This window comes from Dipteris shenzhenensis, chromosome 16, assembly GCF_047967505.1.
Source record: "Dipteris shenzhenensis isolate YYH24624 ecotype China chromosome 16, Dip_SZ_1.0, whole genome shotgun sequence".
In the NCBI taxonomy this organism is placed as follows: Eukaryota; Viridiplantae; Streptophyta; class Polypodiopsida; order Gleicheniales; family Dipteridaceae; genus Dipteris; species Dipteris shenzhenensis.
In genome coordinates, this window is record NC_141611.1 from 24777306 (window position 1) to 24804142 (window position 26837).

The 26837-nt window shown below is 43.6% G+C and overlaps 1 protein-coding gene across 1 annotated transcript; it reads right to left on the reverse strand.

The window, feature by feature from the left end:
- Nucleotides 1-514: 514 nt before the first annotated feature.
- Nucleotides 515-24352, reverse strand: LOC147892734 (uncharacterized). The gene is made up of 5 exons (XM_087386723.1): nucleotides 22836-24352; nucleotides 22566-22665; nucleotides 3593-5357; nucleotides 3314-3382; nucleotides 515-3223 (listed from the first exon to the last, which is right to left on the reverse strand). Exons 1-5 carry the CDS (start codon nucleotides 23765-23767, stop codon nucleotides 750-752), a joined length of 5340 nt encoding a protein of 1779 aa, XP_087242849.1. The 5' UTR covers nucleotides 23768-24352; the 3' UTR covers nucleotides 515-749.
- Nucleotides 24353-26837: the final 2485 nt, after the last annotated feature.

Genomic DNA, 26837 nt, shown 5'->3' on the forward strand with positions numbered 1-26837 from the left:
AACAAGCAGTTCTAAGGAGGAAAGCTTACAAAAAGTTGCTGAAAGGGCAACACACCAAGCAGCAAGTTGCAAAGTGCATGTTTGCTCATACGGAAAAACAGAGTAGAAACATTAACATTCAGATTTGATAGCAACAGGAACCCAATTTTCTGATCATATATATCCAATGCAAGCTCTCAAATATTTGACTAGGCCTATTTCCTGTCCTCACTATTTGGCGTCCCAATTTACTTGCTATTACTGATCCTCATCCCAATGCTGCAACTCGAACTGTAATAGGAGGAAAGACTTTGATCGCAAAAATCGATCTAGAAGAAAGGGCCCATTCAAAAAGCTAGAGTAACTGGTGGATCCAAAGGGATCACAAGACAAACACAAATCTCAGATGGTAAAAAAAGTTCGTGACCCAAATTGATGTACCACGAACCAGAGAACCAATCTAGACATGACACTGTTGCATCCAAAAGTTAGGAATGAGACTTCTGCTCAACAAATTATTCAATCTATAGTCAAGCAAATGATTTATTTCAAGTAACCAACTTGTTTACAAGTGATTGGTCTTTGCACATAACACTGATATAATTCCAATAGGGGAAACTATACGAACATGTATATAAGTACACTTTTTGGATACTCATACACAAAATCCTCTGCACAGAAAAGATGCGTAAATTACAATATGATGGATTATCATCCATGACTGAAATAGCAAACGTAGAAAGGCAGCATCAAAGGAAGCTTCTGGCATTTCAATTATTGTATTTAAATGCAGATCTGACCCGCATCCCGAGGAACGCATCCTCATTCGCATTATAACTGTCAATCAAATCTTGTGCAGCCTCTTCATTCCTAACTTCCACAAATGCGCAAAGCTTCTTGGGGTCAAACTTGTCTCTAAAAAATGTTACTTGAGAGACAATTTGGCAGCTGTAGCCAAGCCTTTTGCACCGAAAAACCCTCTCAAACATCTCTCTCATCGCAACTTCAGAAAGATTTTCAGGAATCCTATCCACATAAACGGACCTTCGCCTGTCCACCTCTTTGAATGCAGTTGCAGCAATGGCTCGATGAGCTGATGATCTACTCCGTGCATCGTACAGTTCTGATTGCTGGAACTTCTGATAATCATCAATGTCCAGATCCAAGAACCCATCCCTAACAGAACCAGGACGTACATCATCATCTTGCTCTTGTAAATCTTCTCGATAGAAATCCTCCATCCGTGAATGAAAATGAGGTTTCAGACGCATCTTCTCAAAAATATCTTCATCTTGATTGTACAGGTGTAGCACCAACCTGGTGAGCTCTTCAGCAGCAAACACAATAAAAGCACAGTACTTTGTTGGAACATAGCGCACTTCATTTATCACATGAGCACCTAATACATCTAGTTGTTCTTGAGTCATATTCTGAAACAGAACACGCTCAAATATCCTCCTTATCATTCCCTCCGAAGCATTTGCAGGAAGCCTATCAGCATAGACTGTCTTCTCTGGATCTGATCGTCGCCTCCTTAAACCATCTGCCTTGTCAGAGTAATCGATGTAATCGTTCTCGTGATAAGTGACATCTAATCGCCTTTTCGAATTCTTTCGAGAAGCTGATGATGACAGACGAAATCCATATGGTTGAGCTCCGGGAATGGGTGCGTGACTCCGAGATTTAGCTTGCACTATATCACGATTGTGCATGCTTGAGCTCCTGTCCATGTTGTCCTCCACAGCATGAGGAACAGGCCTCCTACCAAGCTCCATTTTCATATTGAGGAACACTTCTGGTCTCCGAGAGTGCAGATCGAGCATAAACTCCACAAGCTCAGGAGTAGCAAGATCGACGAAGGCACATCCTCGCGAAGGAACATATCTGACATCAAGAACCAGATGCCTCCCACTTGAACTCACCAATGATGGGCTTATGTACTTCATAATTACCTCCTCAAAAAGCTGCTTGATACTTACAGCTGAGGCATTTCTCATCAGTTCAGTCAAGAATAGAGGTTTAGGTCTCTCAACAATATGGCTAGCTCTTGAATCATCATTCTCACCGAGCTGCAGATCATGTGAATATTCAGATTCACTTTCAGCGCTACTGCCTCTACACCATCTTCCCCTATCGTCTTCTTCCCTATTCCTTTCAGAAACTGTCAATAGAATTTTAGCCTTTTCCGGGTTGCTGTCTGTACTATAATCCCTGCTTCTCAATTCACCCCTAGGAATAGTACCTTGCCTCTCTAATTTTGAGGTTGCTGCAAGGCCTAATTTAACCTTCAAACCACAAAACACAGACCTGTCTTCTGCATATAACTTCAAGGAGCTATTGAGAATATCATCACTGGCCAACTCAACAAAAGCGCAAAATTTGTCGGGTATATATCTCACATCTACTACCAAATCCGGGGTCCTTTCAAGATCAGCAGGGAGCCCAAGCTTCTCTTTCAAAACGCTTTCAAAAATATTTCGAATCTTTATGGGTGTGATATTGTCTGGCAAATTGCTCACATACAGTGGCCTAGAAGATTTGCTTAACTCAGGCTGCAATTGAAGCTCGGGCTCTTCCTCTGCAGCAAGAGCTTTGTGAAATGGTTTGACATCAGAATCTTCCATGAAAGCCCCTGCTCTGCTGTTATCAAAATAATTGGGAGAATTCATAGATCCATGATCTATGTGACCTTCAACCTTGACTGGTGAGCTTGGAAGATCTTTTGTAGATACTGCATGTGATGAAGGTGAGTTCAAATCTGAAGCCAGCTCAGTAGTATGCAAAGCTGCCTCCTGCATCTCTGCAAGGTTGGCAGCCACTTCCTTGGAGAAGTGGTCAGCAACACACACAAGAAGAGCTTCTGCCTGCTTTGATGCCTCCAGCAAGCCCTTTCTTCTTATACACTTCAGACGCAACCCTATAAACCGAGGAATACTATTTGGCTCACGAGGAGCTGCAACTGCACCCTTTCGTAGGACCACACCAATCATAATACCAGTAACCTCCTGCATCCTCTCTATATTCTTGCCATCCTCACCCTTGATTTTCTTAACAACAGCAGGAACAGAAGGTGCCCCATCTCCTGGTTGCAGATGAACAGGGCCCTCATACCACAGGCATTTAACAAACACTCCATGTGCAGCTATAGCTTTTACCACAGAGGACGCTTGATCCACAAACCACTTGGCCTCTGCTGCTTCACAAGTCTCTGAATCTGGCATAGAAATCCTCACTTGTAGAGTACCTACATGCAAAATACAACAAAGATGAGTTATTAACCTCCACCATAAGCTAAGCTAAATCACCACTTCTAGACAGAACATGAGAGACCAACCTTCCTGAAGTTCACCCTTTGATCTAGAATGCGAATCAGATATTTCTTCCTTTATTGTAGCATTCACACCTGTTGTCAAAAAACACTCCTTAAAACCAGCTCAACTTTTGCAAAGATTCTACAAAATAAACCAAGTAAAATTTGCTGGTGAACAGAGTATAAAATTTGCACCATAAATTCACCAAAATGCAAAGTTCTCAACAAGAAGCTAACTGAATGAATGTGACAATTCCTAAGGCAGAATACAATAAAGAGAAGGGTGTTGCTTTTGTGACCTACCATATTCCTCTTGCAAATAAAGAGAATTTTGCTTCGAGGTGAGCCATGTCCGAGTTTCCCTGTCAAATCCATTCAGAATGAATTCAGAGCTTGTTTCCTCTTTTTCATCTGTAGCCAGGGGAAAATCAGTAGACCCATTTGATTTTGAAGCAGTCCCATCTGCCAAACCAGCAGTTCTCTCAGCTGGTGCACTGAGTGCCTCAGATTCTAGTTTCATATCACCCACACCCTGTGTTTCAGACGTCGAAGTGCCAGTTCTCTTTAATCCATCTTCAACGCTCTCAAATTTTCCATCATGAACACTGTCAGCATTCTGATCACCTAATGTACCTTCCAAATTACATTGACTCAATCCTCCTGATTCTTTTCTAAATGGGGACTTAGGACAGCGGTTGGAGCTCTGATATTTCACCAGTTCCTCAGGTGGTCCAGGCTTCCTGGGAAAAATCCCCTCCTGGTGATTGAGTGCTTCAACTTTTGTCTTGATTGTGAGAGCGTAACTTCCATCTTTAGCAGCTTGAACAGAGTCCTTTAGGGCAGCTAAGTTTGCTTCTTGAAAGCTCTGGTTTTCCTTTTCATGTTCTCTGGGCCTTTTTTTGTTTCGCTTTTCCATGCCATTTTCATCATCAGAGCCTGCTCCATGATGAAAGGCAAGATTACTTTTAGTTCCAGCTATTCTCCTTTCCATTCCAAACATGACCTTTGGCTCAACTAAAGCATTTTCAATTGAAGACCTCTCCATGGACTTGTGCCTGCGATCCCAGATCTTTTCTCGGTCTAAATCTTTCCCCCTCTCTCTGCTCTCCCTAGTTTTCTCACTCTCGCGAGGGGAACCCCGTTGATGCTCTTTATTCTTTCCTAAGTTCCTATCATCTACGCTTGACCAGAATGTGTCATGGTCCTTTAATCTCTCTCTAGACCATTCTTGTCTTTGAACATGCCCAAAAGCATTTTTAGTTTTGCTGTGACTCCAGCTAGCAACTCTTTCAATTCGTTTTGACTGTACTTGATAATTAGAATTAGGGTTTTCAATGTCCTCTTCAGAGAGATCACCACCAAAATTACTCCGTTTGGAGTGCTCATTCCAGGTGCCTGTTTCATGTTTCCTTTTAGTGGAGTATCTATGGCTACGATGTTGTGTCTCTGATCGTTCTGGTAACACGGTACTTTCTCTCGCCTCTCCTCCAAGATCAGTTGTAGATTTATTAGCATCTACACCTGGCAGAACTTGTTTCAGCTCCAGGGGTGCACTTTTAGCCACTGATTCCGGGATGACCATCAATTGATCTTTTTTACTCAGGCTCACCTTCAGTGACACAGTACCATTTGTCGCATCAACATCTTTCCCCCTATTTCCAGAAGCATTCAAACTAGGAGTGGTAATGAACCCTCTACTAGTAGACAATTTTAAGTTCCTCATCCCAATATCCTCTTTTCCGATTTGGAACAAGTCCAGACTACCGTTGAAAGTATTGGCAGAACTGTGATGAAAGAATCCATATAGTGACTCCTGATCAAGTTGGTCAATCTTCTTCAAAGCACAAATGGACAATTTTGATCTGGAGTTGTCCAGCACGGATTGCAAGCTTAGCAGAGAGACAACATAAAGCTTTAAGCCTGAGCTAGAGTCCAGCTTTCTTTCGCAGGATAGGATAGCTGAAGAAGACCCAAACATACTATTAACCAGCAAACTTTGGTACCCCACTTCAACTTCCAACAGATACGGAGCTTGCACCAATCCTGCTCCACCAGACAATGTTTCAACCTGCCATGGCAATTCAGTGCTAAACTTCAGGTTCTCTTCTATAGAGAACACAAATGCAGCCACTAAACCACAATTGAGGAAAGAATCCAGACAAAATGCATCATTAAACAATTCAAAGAAACCAAAACAAGATGCAGTTATCCACACAGGTAACCAAAAGTTAGAATTCCTCCAGAGACCTGCCTTGTAACAAACCAAACAAAGCCTTGAGAGTCAGCAACCTGCATGTTCAAGCATGCAGCTGTTACATGGTGGATCAGAGTTTCTGAGGGGAGTTTTGCACGCTTGAAGCACTCACTCCTAGCTAATGTAATGGTCAAACGCTTGAAGCACTCACTCCTAGCTAATGTAATGGTCAAACTGCAGACCCACTCCTTGATTACAGTTTTCCAGGTCAGTTTTTCTTAATGTAGCTCTATACGAGTTCAGTCTCAATCAACATCCTGTTTCAAAACACTACACAATCATCCTCACTGAACCAGTGAGATTGTCACTATTCTCTTTACAGTTCCAGAATCCTTATGTGAAGGATCCAAATCATGAGGGATGCCTGCAATAAATGCCATATATTCTTAATTCACGAGAGGACCACCTTACCTGCTTTTTTATTTCATTCCCGATACATACATACATACACGCATGCATACACACATACTTCTTTTTTTTTTGGGTTGGGGGGGTGGCGTTGAAAAAATCCATTTGTCCTTATATTACAAAGAACAGTCCAACCATAGTTTTTTCCATACGTTACCATACGCATATCATCCTTCGCAATTGCCCGAGCAAATGTGCGTGACATGGACTTGTAAACATCAAACTCATCAAATAAGATGCCATGCCTCTCAACATCATACTTTGTGTACCGCTCAATGACATCCATCCACCCATCATGCACCTTCTTATCACCATCTGGATTTTTCTCTGTCCAAATAGGATGGAGAACAAAATCTGCTGCATGTAAAGGAGAGAGCATCATATCCCACCTATTAACACACAAGGCTCTAACAATAGCCAACTTGGAGGAGTCTATGCCATCTATAGTTTGTATCGTCTCCACCATTCGATCAGTGAGCTCATATACAAGTCCCGTGGTAGCCCCTTCCCTATCAGCCAAACGAAGGATCTTCAGAATAGATGCACATATCTTCACTATGACTCTTGCTTCCAATCAGAATGAGGCACCCAATACAATGGAAGACACCTCTTGTGCTTTCACGGTGTGTGATACTTTCTTCTTGTAGTACTCATCACTCACAACCATACGACGCAATCCATTGTAGACTCTGTCATCCATCAAGTTTACTAACACGATAAACATGTAAGCAAACCGAGTAGCCAGGGAAATTAATATTCTCCAAGTCATACACCCAATTGTGAAGCATATCCTCCTTGTAGCTATTTTCCTCCCTCTTCTCCAGGTTTGTTTTCGCGAGGAGGTCATCCAACATTGTTCTCAGATAGAACAAAAGCATTCCAAAGTCTTTTGGGTATGCCATAGATCTGTGCAGGTTTCACTAATTCCTTCTTGCTAAAAGTTCTATATAATGCTAAACCAATGTGCTTCCAAGTAACAAATGTGACTTGGCCAATTGCACAGACCATTTCCAAAGAATATGGACTCCTCACCTTCCAATGAGGAATGTACTCTGTAAAAAAAAAGCGCCAAAGAGCAATGTGGGCATCCTTCCGCGCCTAAGACTCCCATGCCTTGGCCAAGGCTCCCTTTGAAACCTTTTATTTCTTCTACTTTGGTTCATGTGCAGATGCACTTGCACTTGCAGCACCACTCTCCCACGCATCTCCTAAATCAGCCACATCTGCATCAAGCTCTTTTGCTAATTATTTTTACTTGCCTTTGCTTGCAACCTTCTGCAAGTGTCTTTCACATTTTCAGGGGGGGGAGGTGCAAGGGTCAACCCCAAGACCTGTCAACCCAAGAAAGTGTGCTCTTATGCGAGTAGGTCCTCCATCCCATTTGTGAGGGCAGTACCAGCATTTACATGTGAATTGCCCCTTTCCCAAAGACTTCAGTGTCTCCACAAATTTCCATTCTTCACTTTTCTTTCTTCCCATCATAGAGAGAGAGAGAGAGAGAGACAGAGAGACAGAGAGAGAGAGAGAGAGATGAGAATCTGAATTTCAGAATGAGAAGAAACTTCAAGACCCAAGATTCAACAGGACATGGGAGAGATAAGAGGGAGTGACCTCGGTCCTCCTTCAATCGAATCCTGAAGGCTGAGGTCACAAGAGAATCTCCAATCTCGACTCTCCACTTCGGGAAGACCGGGTAGCTCAAGGTGGACTCGTTAGGCTTTATCTGCGTCAACAGTTGGCACCTGGAGGGCTGGCTGAACGGCAGGAACTTGGTATGGCTGGTTGTACAGCTGGCTAGCTTGCTGCCTGGCTGTATGGAAATGTGCACGGCTGGTTGTACAGAAATGTGTACGGATGGCTAGGTGGGGCTTGGAGAAATGCACCTGCAGCCTCGAAATGCAGACGAATACCCATACGGATGGCGTCAAAGGCTCCTAATCGATTTTTTTGCCCCCAAAAAAAAAACACGTACAGAATCCGTACAATACGATCAACCGTACGCGTACAATTCCAACTATGAAAGAGACGACCAGTTACAAGCATCAGAAGATATCATTATCTAACAAGAAAGTAGGATAATCTATATCCTGTGCATGTAGACAATCATAAAGAGATTGCCTTAAAGATGCTCAAAAGAACTGATATTTAGCCAAGGAGGGATCACCGAAGACTCAATGGCTACGATTCTTCCATAGAGTCCATCGTGCCCAATAATGAACCCAATAAAAAAGTAGCCTAAATCCCTGCCTTACAGGATGAAAACCAAAGAGCCAAAATCACTTTAGGAAAATGAGCCTGCAGCCGTTGAGCAAGAAATTGTAAGATTCTGGCATTGTCAGAAGATATGTGGCATAGATTCCTGTGAAGTTTGACATCGCCGTCACGTTGTGCACGCGAGCACACACACACATATGTGTTATTTATGTATGTAATATGGGTAGTTCTTATGCAAAAGAAATGGCATTTACACCTTGCCTATTGGATGTCAAGGGGAATGAAAAAATTAGATCTTCTGCAATAAACGTGATGTTACACCCTTGTGTATTTGTATGGGCATTTGCATTTCCACTTTATTCTCATAGAGTGACTTGCACATGCTGCTAGTCTATGTTCCACAATATCTGAGGGTTGCCAAACTGAGGGAATCAACGTGACAAGTCCCTCTCTATTTTTCTTGCCTAGCCTGCAGCCCCCTCATTATTCCCTCTTGCTATTGTTCCTATTGCAGGGCGAATAAATATCAACTTTATGGCTAAAATGAATACTGCAGTCAACTTGTTCCCATGTTCTTACCAGAGGATGTAGAAATACATCGCTGATAGGCTAGCTCCTGCCTTGATTTTGGAGAAGAAGGGTCACTGCAACCCCCTTAAAGAGGACAAAGGGACATGACACCTGTCTTGGATAAGGGCATGAGAAGGATATCATGAGGGCTGGGGAAGAACATGCGTCAGGCTGACATGTGGACAGCAACATGGCTGCATGTTTAAGGCAACGAGGGCTTCCATGTGGGCAGCAGATCTGGAAGGATCTTGTTGCCACATGGGCAGGTATAAAGGCCAGCCATGGGAGGCTGGTGGTATGTGGAAGCACCTGGAAAAGACCCAACTGGACTGCTGGATGCAAGCAGCCCCTGGCTGCAGGTGTGAGGTACAGTGAAGGGACACATTTAGCTTGTGGAGAATGGTGTAGCCAAGTAGACTGCCAAAAGTGATGTATGTATCGTGCTCCAAATAGGACTGATAAAAAATGTTCCAGTTAACTTATGTGCATATGGATTGTAATCTAGAGGTAGTATGATCTGTGGGACAGTAGGACTTATTATCCTGCTGGGGGTGTTTGGCTATAGCAAGCAAGCCCTAGTAGGTCTGACATGGTATCAGAGTCTACAGGATCTGCCTAGAGATCTACTCCGACATCTGTAAGGATGAGGACTTTTGTGAGAAGGAAGGTGACTTCGATGTAGATGGGTGTGACATTTTTCAAGTAAGGTTGCATGTGTTTTATTTTCTCTTAGTTTCTTCAGATCTGATGGCTTTACACACACCTAGGTCCAATCTGGGGAGGAGGGCAGCTTAAATAGGAGCAATTACCTATTGTGGAAGGTGAAGATGAAGAGACAAAGATGAATAGCCACATGGTGGCAAGGAAGATATGGAAGGTAGCCACTGGTGTGGAGCTGAAGCCTAGCCACTTTGGATGCTACAGGGAAGGTAATAACACGTGCAGACCTAGTTAAGTTGGAAAGAGTGGGAGAACAAAAAGTACACGAACGAGTTAGCCATGGTAGTGTTAACATGCTTTGCAAGAGCTTCAGAGGGTTGACCGCTTCTCCACAGTTGCTATTACTGACTCTTTCATTGAGTTTGTGAACACGAAACAGTACCAGAATCAGCAGTGTGCATCACTCTTTGTCCACAAGGTGACCAAACACACACAAACTCTTGAGACAGGCAACTATACAAGAGTCTCCACAGCTGCAGATCACAATCTTCTTCCAGGAAAGCTGAAAAGAGAGGATGCCATGGAGACTGTGAGGCTAAAGACAAACCCTAGTCCATTAGGCCAGCTTAGGCACAGGCGCTTGAGGTTCTCTTGCCTTATATAGGATATGCCTAGAAACATAGAGATATCAAGCAACTTCTTGACGCCTGCAAATCTAGACCACCAAAGCAAAGCATTTCAAGCCAAGAGCAGACCACCAACATGCTTCACAGTCAGCAAGATACTCAACGGAAACCCAGCACAGCTATTGAATTTTTTGGGAAAGAGTGGTCCACTAGTAAATGTCAACAAAATAGAAGTTAGATATTTGGAAAACAATAAACCCAAAAGAGCAGCCAGGGGGAAGCATACTAGGATGGTAGACAGCCAGGAATGAAATAGGGCTGATGTCTACAAACATTGTTTTTTTTCGTTTTTTTTTTGGGAGGGTGGAGACAATCCTAGTGGAATGACCTTGGTAAAATTAGGGTTGGCCCTACAGCCCTTTAGTTCAGTTCATTTGTTATTTTCACTTCAGTTAAGCCAAGAGGGAAGGAAGAAAGAAAGAAAGAAAGAAAGAAAGTCTATGCACATCCATGGGAAACCAAAAGGTCTATGGGACAATAGAGAAAACATCTAATACAACAGCTTAGGTAGAGTGCCATTCCTCCGCGGTAGACTGCCCACGTTCCATCCTTCCTGGCAGCCTTAACCTTGGCTAATTCCATTGCTTTATCCTTCAGTTGAGCTCTTGTAAGTTCCTCAGCTATCCATAGCTTAGTTCCTTTCAGTTTGTAGGACTGTCGTAGGATCCTAGGTCTTAAATCTCGTGAGTTAAGTGTACTAACAGCATGACTTTTACAATGACTAATATGGACTGCTATATCTTCACCATCATCCTCAGAATTATCGGGCTTGTTATCTTCATCTGCTGTCCAGTCATGGCTGCTTTAACATGGTCCATATACCAAGGCGCCAAAATCTTCTGACTTCTGTCTGCTCCTCCAGATTTTCAAAATGTTTCCTATTTGAAGGATAGGTTAGCTAAAAATGTGAGCCCATTGAAGACAAGCAGATGGTCTCCCTCACTACTAACATAGGGGTGTATGTTTGTTATAGCCATAATCATTTCTCTCAAAGGTGCTTCTACCCCCTTCAAGAGTTGGTGGGGGGTTATTGTAGGAGGTGCAGAGAGTCTCCCAGTCTGTCTTTAAAATAGCAAATTTCCATTATTGCCATATTTTGTGGCTGCTTCATTGCAAAGTGCAAGGAGAGGCAGAGAAGCAGGACACTTACAGTAGTAGACCTACTTTGTACAGAGAAGTCACATCAGCATGCAAAATGCACACAAGTTGATGACAATAATTATGTGTTTGACATTTTAGAAGGCACTCCGTCCACATCAAGTGATTTGGACCACACAAAGATAACTCATATGCATGTTTTTTATGCATCACTCAATGCCAATTTGCAGGGCACAGCTAAATACTTTGGTGTTTGATGCCTCATTGGCTGTGCGTGAAAGGGAGCTAATTGGACAGACGTTCCTCCATCCAGATGACTACCAGGAAGGACTGGTTTGTCAGCCTTCAAAAATCAAATAATCTAGGAGTTCATGTGCAAACAACGCCACTCATAAGATCACAAGAACGAGCGATTACTCCTTTAGATCCACATGAGTATTTCCCATTTTTAAAAAGTCAGAAGCATTCTTTATTTTCTGGACTTAAAGCATGTGCAGAAAATCAAAGTGGATACAAAGCATGGATAATAGCAAAGGGGTATGCCTAGTAAGACGGCATCAACCATGAGGAGCTTTTTGCTCTTGTAGTGAAAGTAGTCAGAATCTAATTTCTTTGAGTCAATGCTATGATGAACCGAAGGTATAACAAGCAGATGTAAAGGAAGCCTTATTAAGGAAGGCCTGAGGTAGAGGTGTACCCAAGGTTTTGATCTACACAATCCAAAAGTGGCACTACATGACTAGAAGCACCCCATATCAAAAAGTTGATGCATATTTCCTGTCAAATCGGAAAGCAGTTTTTCTGTCTTAAATGAAGGATCATTATATATTCGGCATTGTTTGTGGAAATAGCATTGTTTTTCTCCAAAGTGCACTATCGTGCAATATCTCTAGTAACTGATGCAGACTGCATGATAGCGCACATTGCACAAGCTTGTTGTGACCATCCAGACATTAAAATTATGAATTTAACATGATTATACAAACTCTATGAAAATTGCACTTTGTATGAAACATTTCTTAAACTGTTGGTCCCCCGATGCACAAAAACATTCTAACCTCAAAACATGTTTTCTAGGTTGCTACCTAATAACGTTTCTGGTGATCAAGCTGTTGGGGACTTTTGTGATGATTGGTCTATGCTTTGCTACTGCGTGAGAATTGAATGCTCGCAAGACAATTTTTTTAATAGTTCCAAAATAAATATGCCATACATGAGACCGTAAAGTCATTATCCCGGACTGAAAGCCTCCTCCAAGTACGGGTACACAGATTGTCAGACTATCGATGCTTGATCATTTCTTTCTAGTAATAGGACTGGATGGTCTACCCGAGCCAGCTTTGCTGAAAGGGAACAATATTGTAGTCTAGACACCAACTTATGGGTGATACATGCAAAGATTCCTTCAGTTTCAGCTTCCAATAGATCCTTAGGGGTTCTCTCTCTCTCTCTCTCTCTCTCTCTCTCTCTCTCTCTCTATCCCACCTGCAACCACATACGATGAAGATGGCCTTCTATAGATAAAATTTCCTCCATCTCAGCAAGAACAGCATTATCCAAGCATAGGGTACATTCAGATCACAATGGGCCAGAGGCCTTCATCCCAGAGAATCCAGAGTGAAGCAGGATGTGAGACTGCAGTCATAAGACATTGTAGAGATCTAAGGATCTATACTCTTTGTAACACAAAGGAGCTGGAAATAGAGGATTATGTTGTGATGCAATGCGCTAGACACTCCAAGATTGGGAGGAGGCCTCTATCACTGTTCCTTCAGACATGAATACACAATCAGATAGAGCCCAATCCAGACTTCGTCATGGAAGTGGATCAACTATGAGAGTAGACCAAAGCCGTGTCCCATCTTGAAAGAGGCAGTGGTATCATCCCTGGATCTCATCGTATGCTAGGCAGATACATAGAAAATGCTCCTCTATCTCAATCTCCCCCAGCATGCATAACTAGCAAATCCGCTGCTCTCTGGGTATGCCTGCAACTCTACTTGCCTCAATCCTCAGCTGATGGGACGAGAGCCGCATCCGTCCAATAGCAATCCTTAATGCATGTGAGACTCCTCTATCCTCAAGGTATTGGGGCCTGATGATGAGTCCATCCTCTGATCTCTCAAGAAGTGGTCATAATAGAACTGGATCTTGGTGGGAAACTCCTGGTCACCCCCCAAAATTCTGAGATGTATCGAGCTGGAGGAGGTCTAGCCATAAGATACGATTAATCTCATCTCGTGGAATCGACTCGGGCGGTGCGTCCATGTTGTGTACTGAAAGAGGGGAAGCCGGTCCATCTGAATACCGTGACTGGAAGACCCATGTACATATGAATCGACCCCACTCTCTACTAAATGTCTGGATAACTCTGGTGCTAGCTCTAGTGGGGTAGGGCCCAAACTCTGTGGAGGAATGTCACTCTGAAAAATGGCATCAACCTGGAGAGGTGTCATAGCATACTCTACCTCCACTATCTGATGAGGGACTGAGGGCTTACTTCAGATCATCCTAACCTCCATAGTCACATGTAGCCGCTCAAATCTCCTCCACTCTACGGCTGAAAGATCACTCCCCCAGAAAGGTGCTGCATACATGGCAGTCAGCCTCACTAGGGTCTCAAAAAGCCAACCCTTTGTCCGTGGATCCTGGAAGCACTGTCTCTCTGGTCGGGCCAAAGCACCCCGCTCACGTGTGACTAAAGTTACTTTACACATGCATGCTAAAGAATAGGCTCACAGCTAAAGATAATTGGGGCCTCGCCTTTAAGTATAGGCCGAAATCTTACTATCAAGGATCCAAAGAGTGCACTCCTCTCAACATTGCCCTGCTAGCCTAGGAGTAGCAGCTATAGGAAAGGGGCTGTGGTATGGGATGCATGTCTGCAACTTCGAGGCTGGTTGGCTCTTTTTGTGGTCGAGGCTAGTTGGCTCTTTGTGGTGGTCTGGATCTCTAGCTCTTAGGGTGGCTCGATGTACTAAGCCTATGGTTTGAAGTTTAGCTGCTAGCTTCAATCCTTATGGGTTGTAAGAGTGTGCTAGCTCCAATCCTTATGGGTTGTATGTTAGTGTATCCCGTGGTTTCATAGGACTCTGGCTTGAAGTTGTACCTTACCAGGGTCTAGGGCTTATCAGACTTAGACAAGGGTTGTTTAATTTAGTATCAGAGCCAGCTTCGAGCTCCGTAGAGTTATGATGCTGAGGGAAAGCATAAATTCCCTGCCTACGAGGAGGTCTGGACCAACCAGGGTCGTCATGCCGTCCTTTGAGGCTATCCCACATTACTGTATCTTCTTTATATAAAGTTCTTTTGCCCCCGCCCTGGGTTTCACACAAGGCAAATCAGCTTTGGCAAATGAATCGTCTTGCAAAGTGGTAGCGAAAGAGATTCAAATTCCCCTTCGACAACAGGTTTCTTTTGAGGCGAGTTTTGCTATGGGATTTTTTCATCTGAGCAGCTTTTGGCACGCATCTGACACATTGCTCCGACTATTTGCCGCAATTGTTTGGCTCCGTGGGTATCCGTGCCTCATCTTCTTTGGCATTGCTCCCACACCCGAAATTTCTTGGGTCTCCTTGGGCAGCGTTTGAGAACTAGATTTCCTAATGCTACCTTTGGAAATTTTTCCTGGCTTTTTGGGATTCACCCACCCTGACAGGAGTTTGACCTATTTTTCACTTGGGTTCGCTACTAGGAGCTCTGGACTCTATGGAAGGATAGAAATCATAGAGTCATTGGTGATCCTACTTTCTCCTTTTTCAAGCGCTCCTTGCAGCAATCTCTCTTTGATTGTCTACAAACTCATTACATAGACTCTAATGTATACTTGTCATATAGTGAGATCTTATGTTGATGTACTTTGGCACATCGCATTTTGGGATAGCTAGTCTGTAATATAAAGTATATACCTAGATGAATCCAGGAACATTCCCAAACTCATCCTCTAAAAACACAACATAGTGCAGTTTCAATCTCATGATAGTCACTCACAAGGTTGAAAACCATAAACTCCATCATGCATAGCAGGGACTAGCTACTATGACATCCCCACTGACGTCATCAGCGCCCAACAGTGGGTGTAGACCATAGTATAAAAATATGCTCTCACACATACAAATCCACACACCCACACATACTTGAGCATCCATTTATACAAAGTCTTCGTACTGAGTCTCTGTCGGCACTCCGGAGGTGAAGGGCAAACTCAGCCATGATGAAGGCTAGGACTAAAGGAGAAGGCTAATCAAAAGGTAGTCCAAAAGGTCTGTAATATAAAGTATCAACAATTTTCACCCAAAAAAATCAAATGTATGTGTGTCTGTGTGTCTGTCTGTGTCTATCTGTGTGTGTCTGTGTGTGTGAGAGAGAGAGTGAGAGAGAGAGAAATAAAGAAAGATATATTAACGTCCACTAGAGGCCTCGCGAGCCTATGGGACAAACTGACACCAAAGAGAAAAACTCATACAAGCCACAAGGGGTTGAGGCAAAGGGCGTGCTAAGACCCTTTGCTGAATACTGTGCTGAAATAAAGAGAGCTCAATGGCTCAAGCAAAATCAAGTACAAAAATATCATATCATATCATGTGCTATTTGATATTTGGAGCAAGCCGAGAACTGGAACTAGAAACTCAGAAACCGAAACCCGGCACTGTGGTGCCTTGTCTATGAGTGAGCGAAAAATGTCTCGAATCTGAGTCTGTCTGGCTGTCTCATACTGTGGTGTCGGAGGGGGACGTGGCCTCTTCGATCTCTAAACCCGTTCAGCTATGTTCAAAGTGACCCCTTGTCTCGGGCGGTCCCCTCTAAGGAAAGCTGTGATAGAGCGAACCTCAATCCAGTGTGCTCTGGGCGCTCTCTGTGTCATGGGTGGTCTCTGTAGTCCTCTCTCGATAATCCAGACTGCCCGCATAGCAACTACCTCCCCCTCCTCCACCCCACTGTTACTGTGTCCTGAAGCTAGCTCAAATGCATAAAAATCTGTGACTTGCCACTGTGTGTGGCCAGCCTTTGCATCCTATGGTGTGATCACCTCATGCTGCTCTCTGATTTGTTGTAGAAGGGTCTCCCTGTGTCGGCACATCTCAAGCAAATAGAGCCCAATGCAGACCTGGTCATGGAAATGGATCAATCATGATAGTGGGCCAAAGCCACTCCCATCCTAATAGAGGCAGTGGGATCATCCCCGAATCTTGTAGTAGGCTAGGAAAGTGCAAAGAAAGTATTCTTCTGTCTCGACCACCCCCCAAAAGAGAGAGAGAGAGAGAGAGAGAGTCTATTAATATCCACGGGAGACCAACAGGTCTATGGGACAGCTGCTGTGAGTGGTCAGCCTTTGCATCATGTGGTGTGATTGCCTCATGCTGCTCTTTGATTTGTTGTAGCAAGGTTTCCCTGTGTCGGTGCATCTCAAGCAGATAGAGCCCAATGCAGACCTGGTCATGGAAATGGATCAATCGTGATAGTGGGCCGAACCACTCCCATCCTAATAGAGACAGTGGTATCATCCCCAAGTCTCGCAGTAGGCTAGGTACGTGCAAAGAAAGTATTCCTCTGTCTCGACCACCCCCCAAAAGAGAGAAAGAGATAGATAGATAGATAGAGAGTCTATTAATGTCCACGGGAGACCAAGAGGTCTATTGGGCAGCAAAAAAAAATCTAGTACATCTGCTTTAGGGAGGGCACATGGCAGCTCCCAAGGAGTGCAAAAGCAATCCCAATTATTTAGAATACCTACATCATAGTCTGAAAAAGTAATCAGCCATACATCAGTTTAAGACTGACAGTCTTTTGGTTTGGATTTAAACTCTTTGATTAGTGCTATGCCTTCACGATAAACTGCTCATTTTCCATCCTTCCTAGCAGCCCTAACTTTAGCTAATTCTGTTGCCTTGTTCTTCAATTGAGAAGAAGTAGAAGTAGAAGTAGAGTCTATTAACGTCCTCGGGGGGCCAAAAATGACCCATATAACCCGTGTCAATACAATGTAAAATAGAGTCTCCTCAAGGAGAGGGGTCAGGAGTCTATGAGTTCCTGACGCCAGGTAAAAAGACGAGTGATAAAAGATCCCAATGCTGCCGGAGAGGCAGTAGAGAGAACTAATGTCAGCTGAGCGGAGTCCTCCAATATCTGCTGGTAGTCCTCCCTAAGATGTGCATATCGGGGGCACTGTAGAGCCACATGTGCCTCCATCTCAACTGTCTGCATGTCACAAAGGGTACAGACTCTAACATGTCTGGGCTGATGCATCTAAGCTTCCTTCTCAATTGCAAATGTATGAGATCTGGTACGAAACCTGGCTATGTTTCTGCGATATAGAAGGGAGATAGGTGTGCTACTATAAGGCTGAGCATGAGTCTCTATGGACATGTATGTAGACCAACATGTGGGATTTATGTTGTCTTGGTAATATTCCAGCTTTACCCTCTTTTAACTTGTCAGCCAGTGAGTTTGCAAAGTGCTCAGTAAAGACAGTTGAAACTCTTGCATGGTGACCTTTTCAAACGGCATCATCAAATATGCTTCCACTTTCCGTCTGCTGAACCATTTTCTTATGTCGGTTGCCCATCCTGTACAGATGATCTTACTTTTGTGGTTCTTTTGAAGCTTTGTGCTGGCATTCCATGCTTTATGAGGCAACCTATCAGGTTGCATTTGCTGCACCTCTATTAGGTATTGCATAACTCTGATCAATGCATGAAATTCAATTGGCCTCCTTCCCATTTCCAATAGAAGTATTGAGTATGGAGTAGTGGGTTTGACACCCAGGTGTCGCCGTAAGAAAGCCTTTTGCATTTTGTCAATATCATTCCATGTAGAGGCTGAAATACTTCCTCCCCATACTTCCACTCCATATAATACTGTCTGTACCACATATGCATCAAACAATACATTTCGAATTTTCCAGTTCCTGGTGTCAGTGTGCCTGCAGTCATTCTCAAACTGGTAGTACTTCCCCCAGCCAATGTCCATCCTTCTGTGTATACATTGCCACCATCTGTGATCTCCCGGGATATCAACCCCTAAGTATTTGAAGGTGCTGACATACTCAATAATCTGTCCATCAAAGGTGATCTCAGGGGATGTTCTGGCTGATTGGTACAGACTGCCATCATCATTGTTTTTCCGACGTTCACTTGCAGCCCACTTTCCCTACAGAAAGTCTTGAGCACTTGTAAAAGTTTGTGCATAGAATCCAGATCGTATGCAAAAAGAACTACATCATCTGCGTATAGCAACAATAGCACTGTCCATAGACCCAATTGCGGTCCTTGCAACCCTTCCTCTGTTGCAAATTCATTGATGAGTTCCTCCAGTTGATCAATGCATATTCCAAACAAGGTAGGTGATAGAGGGCAGCCTTGCTTCACTCCCATATTACTCTCAAACACATCTGACATACCCTGAGAGAGAAGAAGAAGAAGAAGAATATATTATCGTCCTCTGAAGACCAAAACCGGCCTATGGGACCTGAGCAATACAATATCACAAGTACATGAAAGCTCCTCCTGAAGATGGGAGGGTGGAAAGAGAAACCACCTTCTAGGATTCAGGTGGATTCCTATGCTTGAAGAGCTTATACACAAATGTTCCTAAAGCTGAAGGTGACCCTTTATGCAGCAAATCAGCCAGTTTGTTATGTCCCTCAAGGAGGTGATTGAACTCTTCCCTAATGTGTGCATAGTGAGGGCATATCATTACCATGTGTTCTTCTGTTTCAACCATACCTTGATCACATAGTTGGCATATTCTACTCTCCCTTGGCATCTTTTTCCATCCCCCTGTTTCTATTTGCAGCTGGTGTGATCGGGTGCGAAGTGAGGCTAAAGCCCTCCGTTTATGCACTGCTATAGGTGTACATATGTACTTCTGCGTTGTTGTCTCCCTTCCTGTATAAATTGACCAATATTCGGGGTTGATATATGTGCGATAGTACTCAAATTTATCTTTGTTTTCTGCTGTTTGCCATTTCCTGTGTAGTGCATTCAGCAGGTCATAATGAAAAGCCTCTTCATCAATCTCCTCTGAAGAGAGAGAGAGAGAGAGAGAGAGAGAGAGAGAGAGAGAGAGAGAGAGATTTCAACCTCAAAAGACGTGTGTGTGTGTGTGTGTGAAATCTCGTGTCTTTGATCATGATGTATATTTGTCCTACAGTGAGATTTTCTCTTGATGTATTATAGCTCTTCCTTTCTGGGATAGCTTTTTTTGTAAAATAATAATGACGACTCAAAGATTCCACACACAAAAAAAAGTGTGTGTGTGTGTGTGTGTGTGTGTGTGTGCGTGAGAGAGAGAGAGAGAGAGTGAAAAGAGAGAGAAGAATGAAAAGAGTGAAAAGAGTGAAAAGAGGCATTTAACAAAGCTAGAAGTATAAGAGTAAGCAAGCCTGCATTTACCTAGATGAATCCAAGAGCATTCCCAAACTCATCCTCTAAAAACAAAACATAGTGCAGTTTCAATCTCATGATAGTCACTTAAGATTGAAAACCATAAAAACTCCATCACGCATAGCAGGGACTAGATACTATGACATCCCCACTGACGTCATCAGCACCCAACAGTGGGTGTAGACTATAGTATAAAAATATGCTCTCACACATACAAGTCCACACACCCACACATACTTGAGCATCCATTTATACAAAGTCATCGTACTGAATTTCTGTCGGCACTCTGGAGGTGAAGGGCAGACTCAGCCATGACGAAGGCTGGCACTATAGTACAAGGTAAGCAAGCCTGCATGTTTGATATTAGAGTACTAATTGAGATTCTCACTGATACGATTGTACCATGTTGAATTAGTCGACAACCATTTAAGTTGAATTTCAAAGTGATTCTACATACTTGGCCTATGAATCAAAAGCTGCCTGACATGGAAGCTCGAGTAATGCAATAAGCTGGGAATTTCTTCGTTTGATTGCATCAATCACTGAGTCATTATTGCTGATGATAACAAAATTATTCCCGTAAAGCACTGACAAAATTGTTACCCTCCTAAAAAACATACAAATGTAAACTGATTTTCGAATCAGTGTGGTGACAGGTTAGTAGCTTTTACATGAAAGATCTACCGCCAACAGTATTCAGTATACCCCAGCCTTAGTCCAGTACATAGTAGACCAAGAGAGAGCTCCTTAGTCACTGGTGTAAATTGTATATCTCCCTCGCATGCATTTCAACCAATCAATCTAAGCACAAGGCAAGGCTTGTGGCCAAAGTGTACTTGGCGAAAGAATGGGTCCACTTCAAAAAAAAGAAAAGGCCCTTGCTTTACAAGCACAACGTACCCAATGAGGATGGCCATTGCCATCATGGATGGAAATTTCATGGGATGGATCTGACATCTGTATTACCAATACGAAGGTCCTTCAATTTACACGTTGAATAAAGCACTATATAGGTCAAAGGAGGTACTTAGACAGTACGCTCAGATACATGGCATACTTAACTATATGCGACATCCTGCCCGTAATAAAGCAGGCAGCTTGGAAAGTATATCCCTACATTAAATTAAATTCCTCCGATTACATGAAGGTCCAAGGTCCATATCAATGCTTGAAAAAGAATCCTAGCCAATCTCCTAGACATCAGATCGATGCTCCTTTGGCTTCTCTTCACAGCTTGCTTATGCTTTCACCACTCCCAATGAGCACTACAGCCAGTTACTTAGTGTGTCTCAAAGCATATTATTTGGCTGAGTTGGCACGCACAATGTGAACCAACATATTATTTTTTACTGAAAGAGTATTTGCAGCTCCACCTTTTGTCTCATATTCTTCATGCTTTTGCACCTTCGTCTCTGTCGGCTTTTTCATCTTGCCTGCCAGAATCTGCCACATTATTCATACGCTTTACCTTCGACCTCCAGAACTGACAATTTGTTCCATCCAAATTTGATGCTGATGTGCTTGCGAAGACATTCTCTTCAAGCATAGAAATGCAGACTTTTTCAACATGTCAACAGTCAAACTATCCCCCATTTTACATCACTTGCAAACCTAGGAACTTCAAAAACAACAATTATCACGACCATGACCCTCCCATTCATCAATGTCAGCCTGCATAACCTATGTCAATTCCATGCCTTCTGCCTTTTTGCCTATGGAGAAAATAATATGGACTTGCATTGAACCAAGCTTAATTAAGGTTACCACTTTTAGGGCCTCTCTTCGATCAGGATTGGGACCCTTTTAATAAATTTCACATTTCGAAATCATTTCTGCCAAGCATTCTAGACAGACCAGAAGAAGATTAGAGAATACACTTCCTGAGTATCTCATATTGTCTTCACCCATGCAAATCATCAAAGGGTGAATGCAAGCGTGCACAACTTCAGCTCAGGAAGACAATTTTCTTGGCCTTGACGAAATGTGGAACCTATCCATATGCAATTCAATATAGCACCATTGACCTGTTAGATCGAATTGAGCTGCCAAAGAAAAAAACGTCTGAGCAACCAACTAAAAGTATGCTCATAAAAAATTGTCTTGTTGTGCAAAGACTTGATATTAGTCAGTATGCAGTTTCCAATAATAGCGACCCATCCTGCATCCCAATTCACCATCATTATTCAACTGAGTTTGGAGGAGGTTGGAATGTAGGTTTGACATAAAGATAAAGCAGCAAAGCCAACATTCAAAATGTTGCAAAAAACTCTGCATTTCACAAGAGAGAGACCTTTTGCCTTGGAATTTGTGCATCTGAGTTGGTTACATGAGAAAGCCCCTAATCCAGCCAAACAGGAATCAATCCCTGAAGCAACGTCGTGCTACTAGCCTAACATTGTGTTTACATAGGCTGTTGGCATCGTAATTGATTTAACTTTGGAGCAACTCACAAATGAGGTAAGACCTCCACAAATCGGCAGAATATGCAGGAGATGAGAACCAAATGAAAACAGAAAGAGCTAGCTAAAGGATCAACAGCAAGTAGATGAAAGCTTTTATGGTGTTGTATATAAAATATGAAACAGGAACCATTCCTCAACCCCTTCGTCTGGTGATGCGCGATCTCTCTCTCTCTCTCTCTCTCTCTCTCTCTCTCAGGAGATGCCGTGTGCGCTCCCTCAACTCTCTCTGGTACTCAGATGTAGTAGTCACTCTTTTTTTGTTGAACTTTGTCTCATAGGACTGTGAGTTGTCATGACGACGTTAATCTTAATCTCTCTCTCTCTCTCTCTCTCTCTCTCTCTCAGGAGATGCAGCGTGCGCTCCCTCAACTCTCTCTGGTACTCAGATGTAGTAGTCACTCTTTTTTTGTTGTACTTTGTGTCTCTCTCTCTCTCTCTCTTTTTGTATATTCAAGCTTAACCCATTAGTTCAAAGTCTTCCTCCGCAACAAGCAATAGTTTGCCATCGAACATTGATACTGAAAAGATCGTTCTGTTTACCATTGAGTTAAAGCCTTGGATCTCCTCAAGACAAGCATCGGAGGATGGCTTAAAATGTATAAAAGGTTCAGTCACTCCATGACGCAAACTCTCCTGAAACCTGCGACATATGAGATTGTCAATTTGGAGCGTAACCATGTCTCTCAGACAATTCCCACTTCAACTTTAACCATAGGCGAAAACGCCAAAACATTGTCTTTGAACTCTACTTCGAAACGCCAAAACATGTCTTTGACTCTACTTCGAGCAAGGAATTCGGAAGCAACATACTCCTCCATCGTCACAAGCTTTCGTGAGCTCAAGATCTCGGGCAGTTCCTCAAGTCTCAAATCGGGCTTCGTATCCCCAAGCCAGTACGCGACTACTCGAATTAACAGACGGCTTTCTGTTCGCAATTTTCCTCGCCAGAAGGGAGTTGCATCCGTAATTTGTTTCGACGTTACCACACCTTCGACAGTCCTCCCGAGAGCAAGCCCGTATGGATCAGGCTTCCTTGCCCGAGAAAGAGGGTTGGACCTCTGCCCATTCGGGTCGTAGGAAGGGGAATTGAAGATGCTTCCTAAATCCAGACACATAGGGGAGCCCTCGGAGGACGTCCCCGTATCCTTCAGCAAATCGATGCCGTTCTCGGACTTTGTCATCAACGACAACATCGGCGTTGGACTGTCGAATTGAATTTTTTCGTCATCATCCAGCTTATCTGATTGTAACCTGTCGTCTTTCCGTGATGAGCTCGCGTCCGCCCAGATAAATTGAGAAGAATTTCCGCCTGCGTTCCGCAAATCTGAGTCATCGCCCTCGTCGCGAGAAGAGGCACGAGCCTCTTGCCAGGGTCCACGGAGCTCGGATCGCAGCGAAACCGGTAGTAATTGTGTGATAAAACCAGTCTCATTCTCGGTCAAGGTGGCTTTTAAAGCATTGTGGAGGTTCCTAGGCAAACGTTTCGTCGTAGGAGATTCGAGGCCTGCAGATTTGTCCGCGGAAACCTCAGGAGCGACGCTGGATTCGACCAAACTGTCCGAGGCAGCTTGTGGATCCGAACGTACCTCAACAATGCCGGGCGTGGGAATGACATCAACATCGGAGGCTGGTAATGCAGAGGTTGCTTCATGATGGACAGCTAACCGCGACAGAAAGGGCTGTTGCCGTTGCTGCTGCTGCTGCTCGCAAGCAACGTCAGGGAGTTCATTGAGATCCAACATGGGAGAAGACGCTGCAGGATCCGGTTTCTTCTTTCCCTTTCGTCGACCTCTTCACTCTGCGTCGAGAAAACTAGCAGGAATCAAGCTAAGCTGTTGTCTGTGTGTTGTCTCTCTGTTCCAATGTCCCTCTTTGCCTCGAATCTCCGCCATTCCAATTGAATTCCCCTCTGGTAATCTTGCCTTGACAGCCTTGCGTCTGTTGCACTTCCGATTGATTCTTCTCTCTCTCTCACTCTATCTCCCCTTGCCCCCTAATCTGCGTTTTCTGTTTTCAGATCCGGCTTATATTCCGCTCTACTCCTTATTTTTCCTTTCCTACTCTCTCTCCCTCTCTCTCTCTCTCTCTCTCTCGCTGGCTCTGTGTGCTTTCCGTTTCAGATCCGTTATATAGTCTCTGCGTCTGCCCGGGTTGGTTTCTCGTCCGGTTCCGCGCGCTAGTTTTCCGCGATGTCACGCTGAGGGGGTGCGACTAGAGTACGAGATACGGAGCGTGAGGCGGGAGGAAGCGATGGAGGGGGAGGGGAAGGAGGGAGGGAGAAGGGAAAAAGGCTTGGGGCGCCATGGCCATTTTTGAGGACCAAGAAAACCAAGATAGCACAAAATAAAGAAGAAGATAAAGAAGAAGAAGAATCAAAGAAGAAGAAGAGGCCCAAAGACCTACCATGACGATCATGATGATCTCATGACCATCCTCATCATCATACTATCATATCATCAAGCTCGTGCTTCGCATCTGGTGGTGGTGGTGGTGGTGGTGGTGGTGGTGGTGGTGGTGGTGGTGTTGTTGTTGTTGTCGTTGTCGTCGTCGTCATCATTGCGACGCTTCTCACCTGTATGCTTCAAGGTCCACAGGTGCCTGCAAACCATCCCTCACCGTACGATCAAATCTGCACGTTGGACAAGTCACAATCAATTTGGAAGATGCCCCCGCATGTCGCCATCAACTCAGAACGCCGAGCTGTCGTGTGGAAGATCTGCCAGCCATTGCTTTCATCTCGTGTCGTTTTCAACCCCCCTAACCTCGACTTTCGAGAAATGCCTCCCATGGGCATGTCCCTCATGTCATCTTGGCCTTCACATTCCTTACCAGACATTTCTTACCCAACAAGATGGTCGCCCCATTTCAAGTGTTTTTATTTTCTTGCTTGGTACCACCAATGTCTTCCTCTTGCCACAGTCTCGTACTCCCAGTGTCTTCTTGTCCTCTCATCCTATTCCCCTAAAAGATCTCTTCTCCCTCTCATAACTGCAATCATGCATGCACACACACACACTTGGACTCGTTATTATGTTATTTGCATGTGCAAGCTTGCACACGTATACACCTCCATCCGCACCCATGTGCATGCACAACACACACATACTTGTGCATGACATGCGTGCACATGCATACATAATGAAAGAGATGATGTGTGTGTGCGTGCGTGTGCATGTGTGTATCTACATGCATGCATGTGTGTGTGTGCACGCACGCATATGCACAAGAGAGAGAGAGTGTCTCTGTGTGTGTGCATGTGCGCGCACATGCATGTGTATGCATCTCTTTCCTAATATCATAAGTGTGTTAGTGCGCGTGCACACACACATATGATATTAGGAAATGAGAATACAATACAAAAATTTGTGTAAATGACGTGTTTCATTAGCAGGTAGAGAGTATGGGTGAATCATATTCTACACGAACCAGGAGTAATCTTGACAAGTAGTTGAATGACGTATGACCGAGTGACCAACTCACGACGCCCAGGCCTATATAAGAAAAGTTAATGTCTATTCGTGTGTGTGTGTGCGTCCATGCACATGCGCATGATGTAATCATCATGGTCTGCAATTAGCTTGGAGCCTACATCATGTTCCAACACTACCATACTACCTTTACACACCATCATGTTTACCACTACCATATTACCTTTACACACCAACTCTTATGTCTTAATTTTGACAAAGATGGGTGCCCTTGCAAGTTCACGTGTCAATTACTAGGGCAATAATAGAGCAATATGCACATCAATTGAGAATTGCCTTCCACTAGCCAATCACACACCACCGATTCTTAGGGACTTAGCACATGTATGGGACTACCATGGCTTTTCGATAGGAATCTATTTGGCTTCACTACTCCCATCCTAGACCAAGTGGTCTAACATGGGTTGAATAGCCATTTTTTCTTTTACCTTGGACCATGGCCTAAAGACCCTATGAACCATCATGGGATTAGGAAGTGGAAAGCATGGGATGACATGTGTCCTTATTACTACCTCCTAAATATGTGCCAAGTGTCCTCTCCCACCTAACCCATCCCTAGTTCTGTTGAAGGTTATCACATGGTGGGATGGGAATAGGATAGAAATAAGTTTGAATATGGATGGGAACACTTTTACCCATCCCCATCCTATTTCCTCTCATTTGCTAAGAATATTAGGGTCTTATGCGATGGAGGGGGAGAAAAGGCGAAAGACATATTTTTCTTATGCTTTGCAAAATGCGCCATGGGAAATAGACAGGAAATACAATGAAATAAAGGGGAAATAAGACAAAATAAGAGGGGAAATAGTGGGAACCTTAGGAAATAGCACTCCATGCTCTAGACGTCACTCCATGCTCTAGACGTCACGGTGCTATTTCCCCTACCATAAGAACCATTGATGTGACACTTCTCTACTATTTCCTCTACCGTAAGAAACATTGATTTGACCCTTGAGGTGACATCTCTTATAGTCGTCCCTCATTTTCCCTTGGATCATTATGCTTCCAAGGGGGGAAAATCCAAAAAAGTCATCCTGATTTCCCCTCTTTTCTCCTGAATGAAATGCGCCCCTCAGTGCTCCACTTTCCACTCATATTGTGGAAAAGGCCAATAGAACAATAATAATAACAAATAGGTATTGCCTTGTTATGCTAAGCCATAATTACATGTTATGTTAAGTAAATAACATGTTAGAAAAACCTCTTTTTAAAAGCTTTTCTTAGACCAAGGGCTCGGTGTTCGTGCATATATCAATGGGAAGCACAAGTGGAGAGGCCAAATTGATTAGTCATCATGCCTGTGATGGCATTCGATATTTCTACT

Coding starts and splice junctions, on each gene's coding strand:
- LOC147892734 (XM_087386723.1), bottom strand. CDS start 23,767: ATGTTGGATCTCAATGAACTCCCTGACGTTGCTTGCGAGCAGCAGCAG. Junction 5,358..22,565: donor TCCAAGGCTTTAACTCAATG/GTAAACAGAACG, acceptor TTGCCATGGCAG/GTTGAAACATTGTCTGGTGG. Junction 3,383..3,592: donor TTATTTGCAAGAGGAATATG/GTAGGTCACAAA, acceptor TTTTGACAACAG/GTGTGAATGCTACAATAAAG.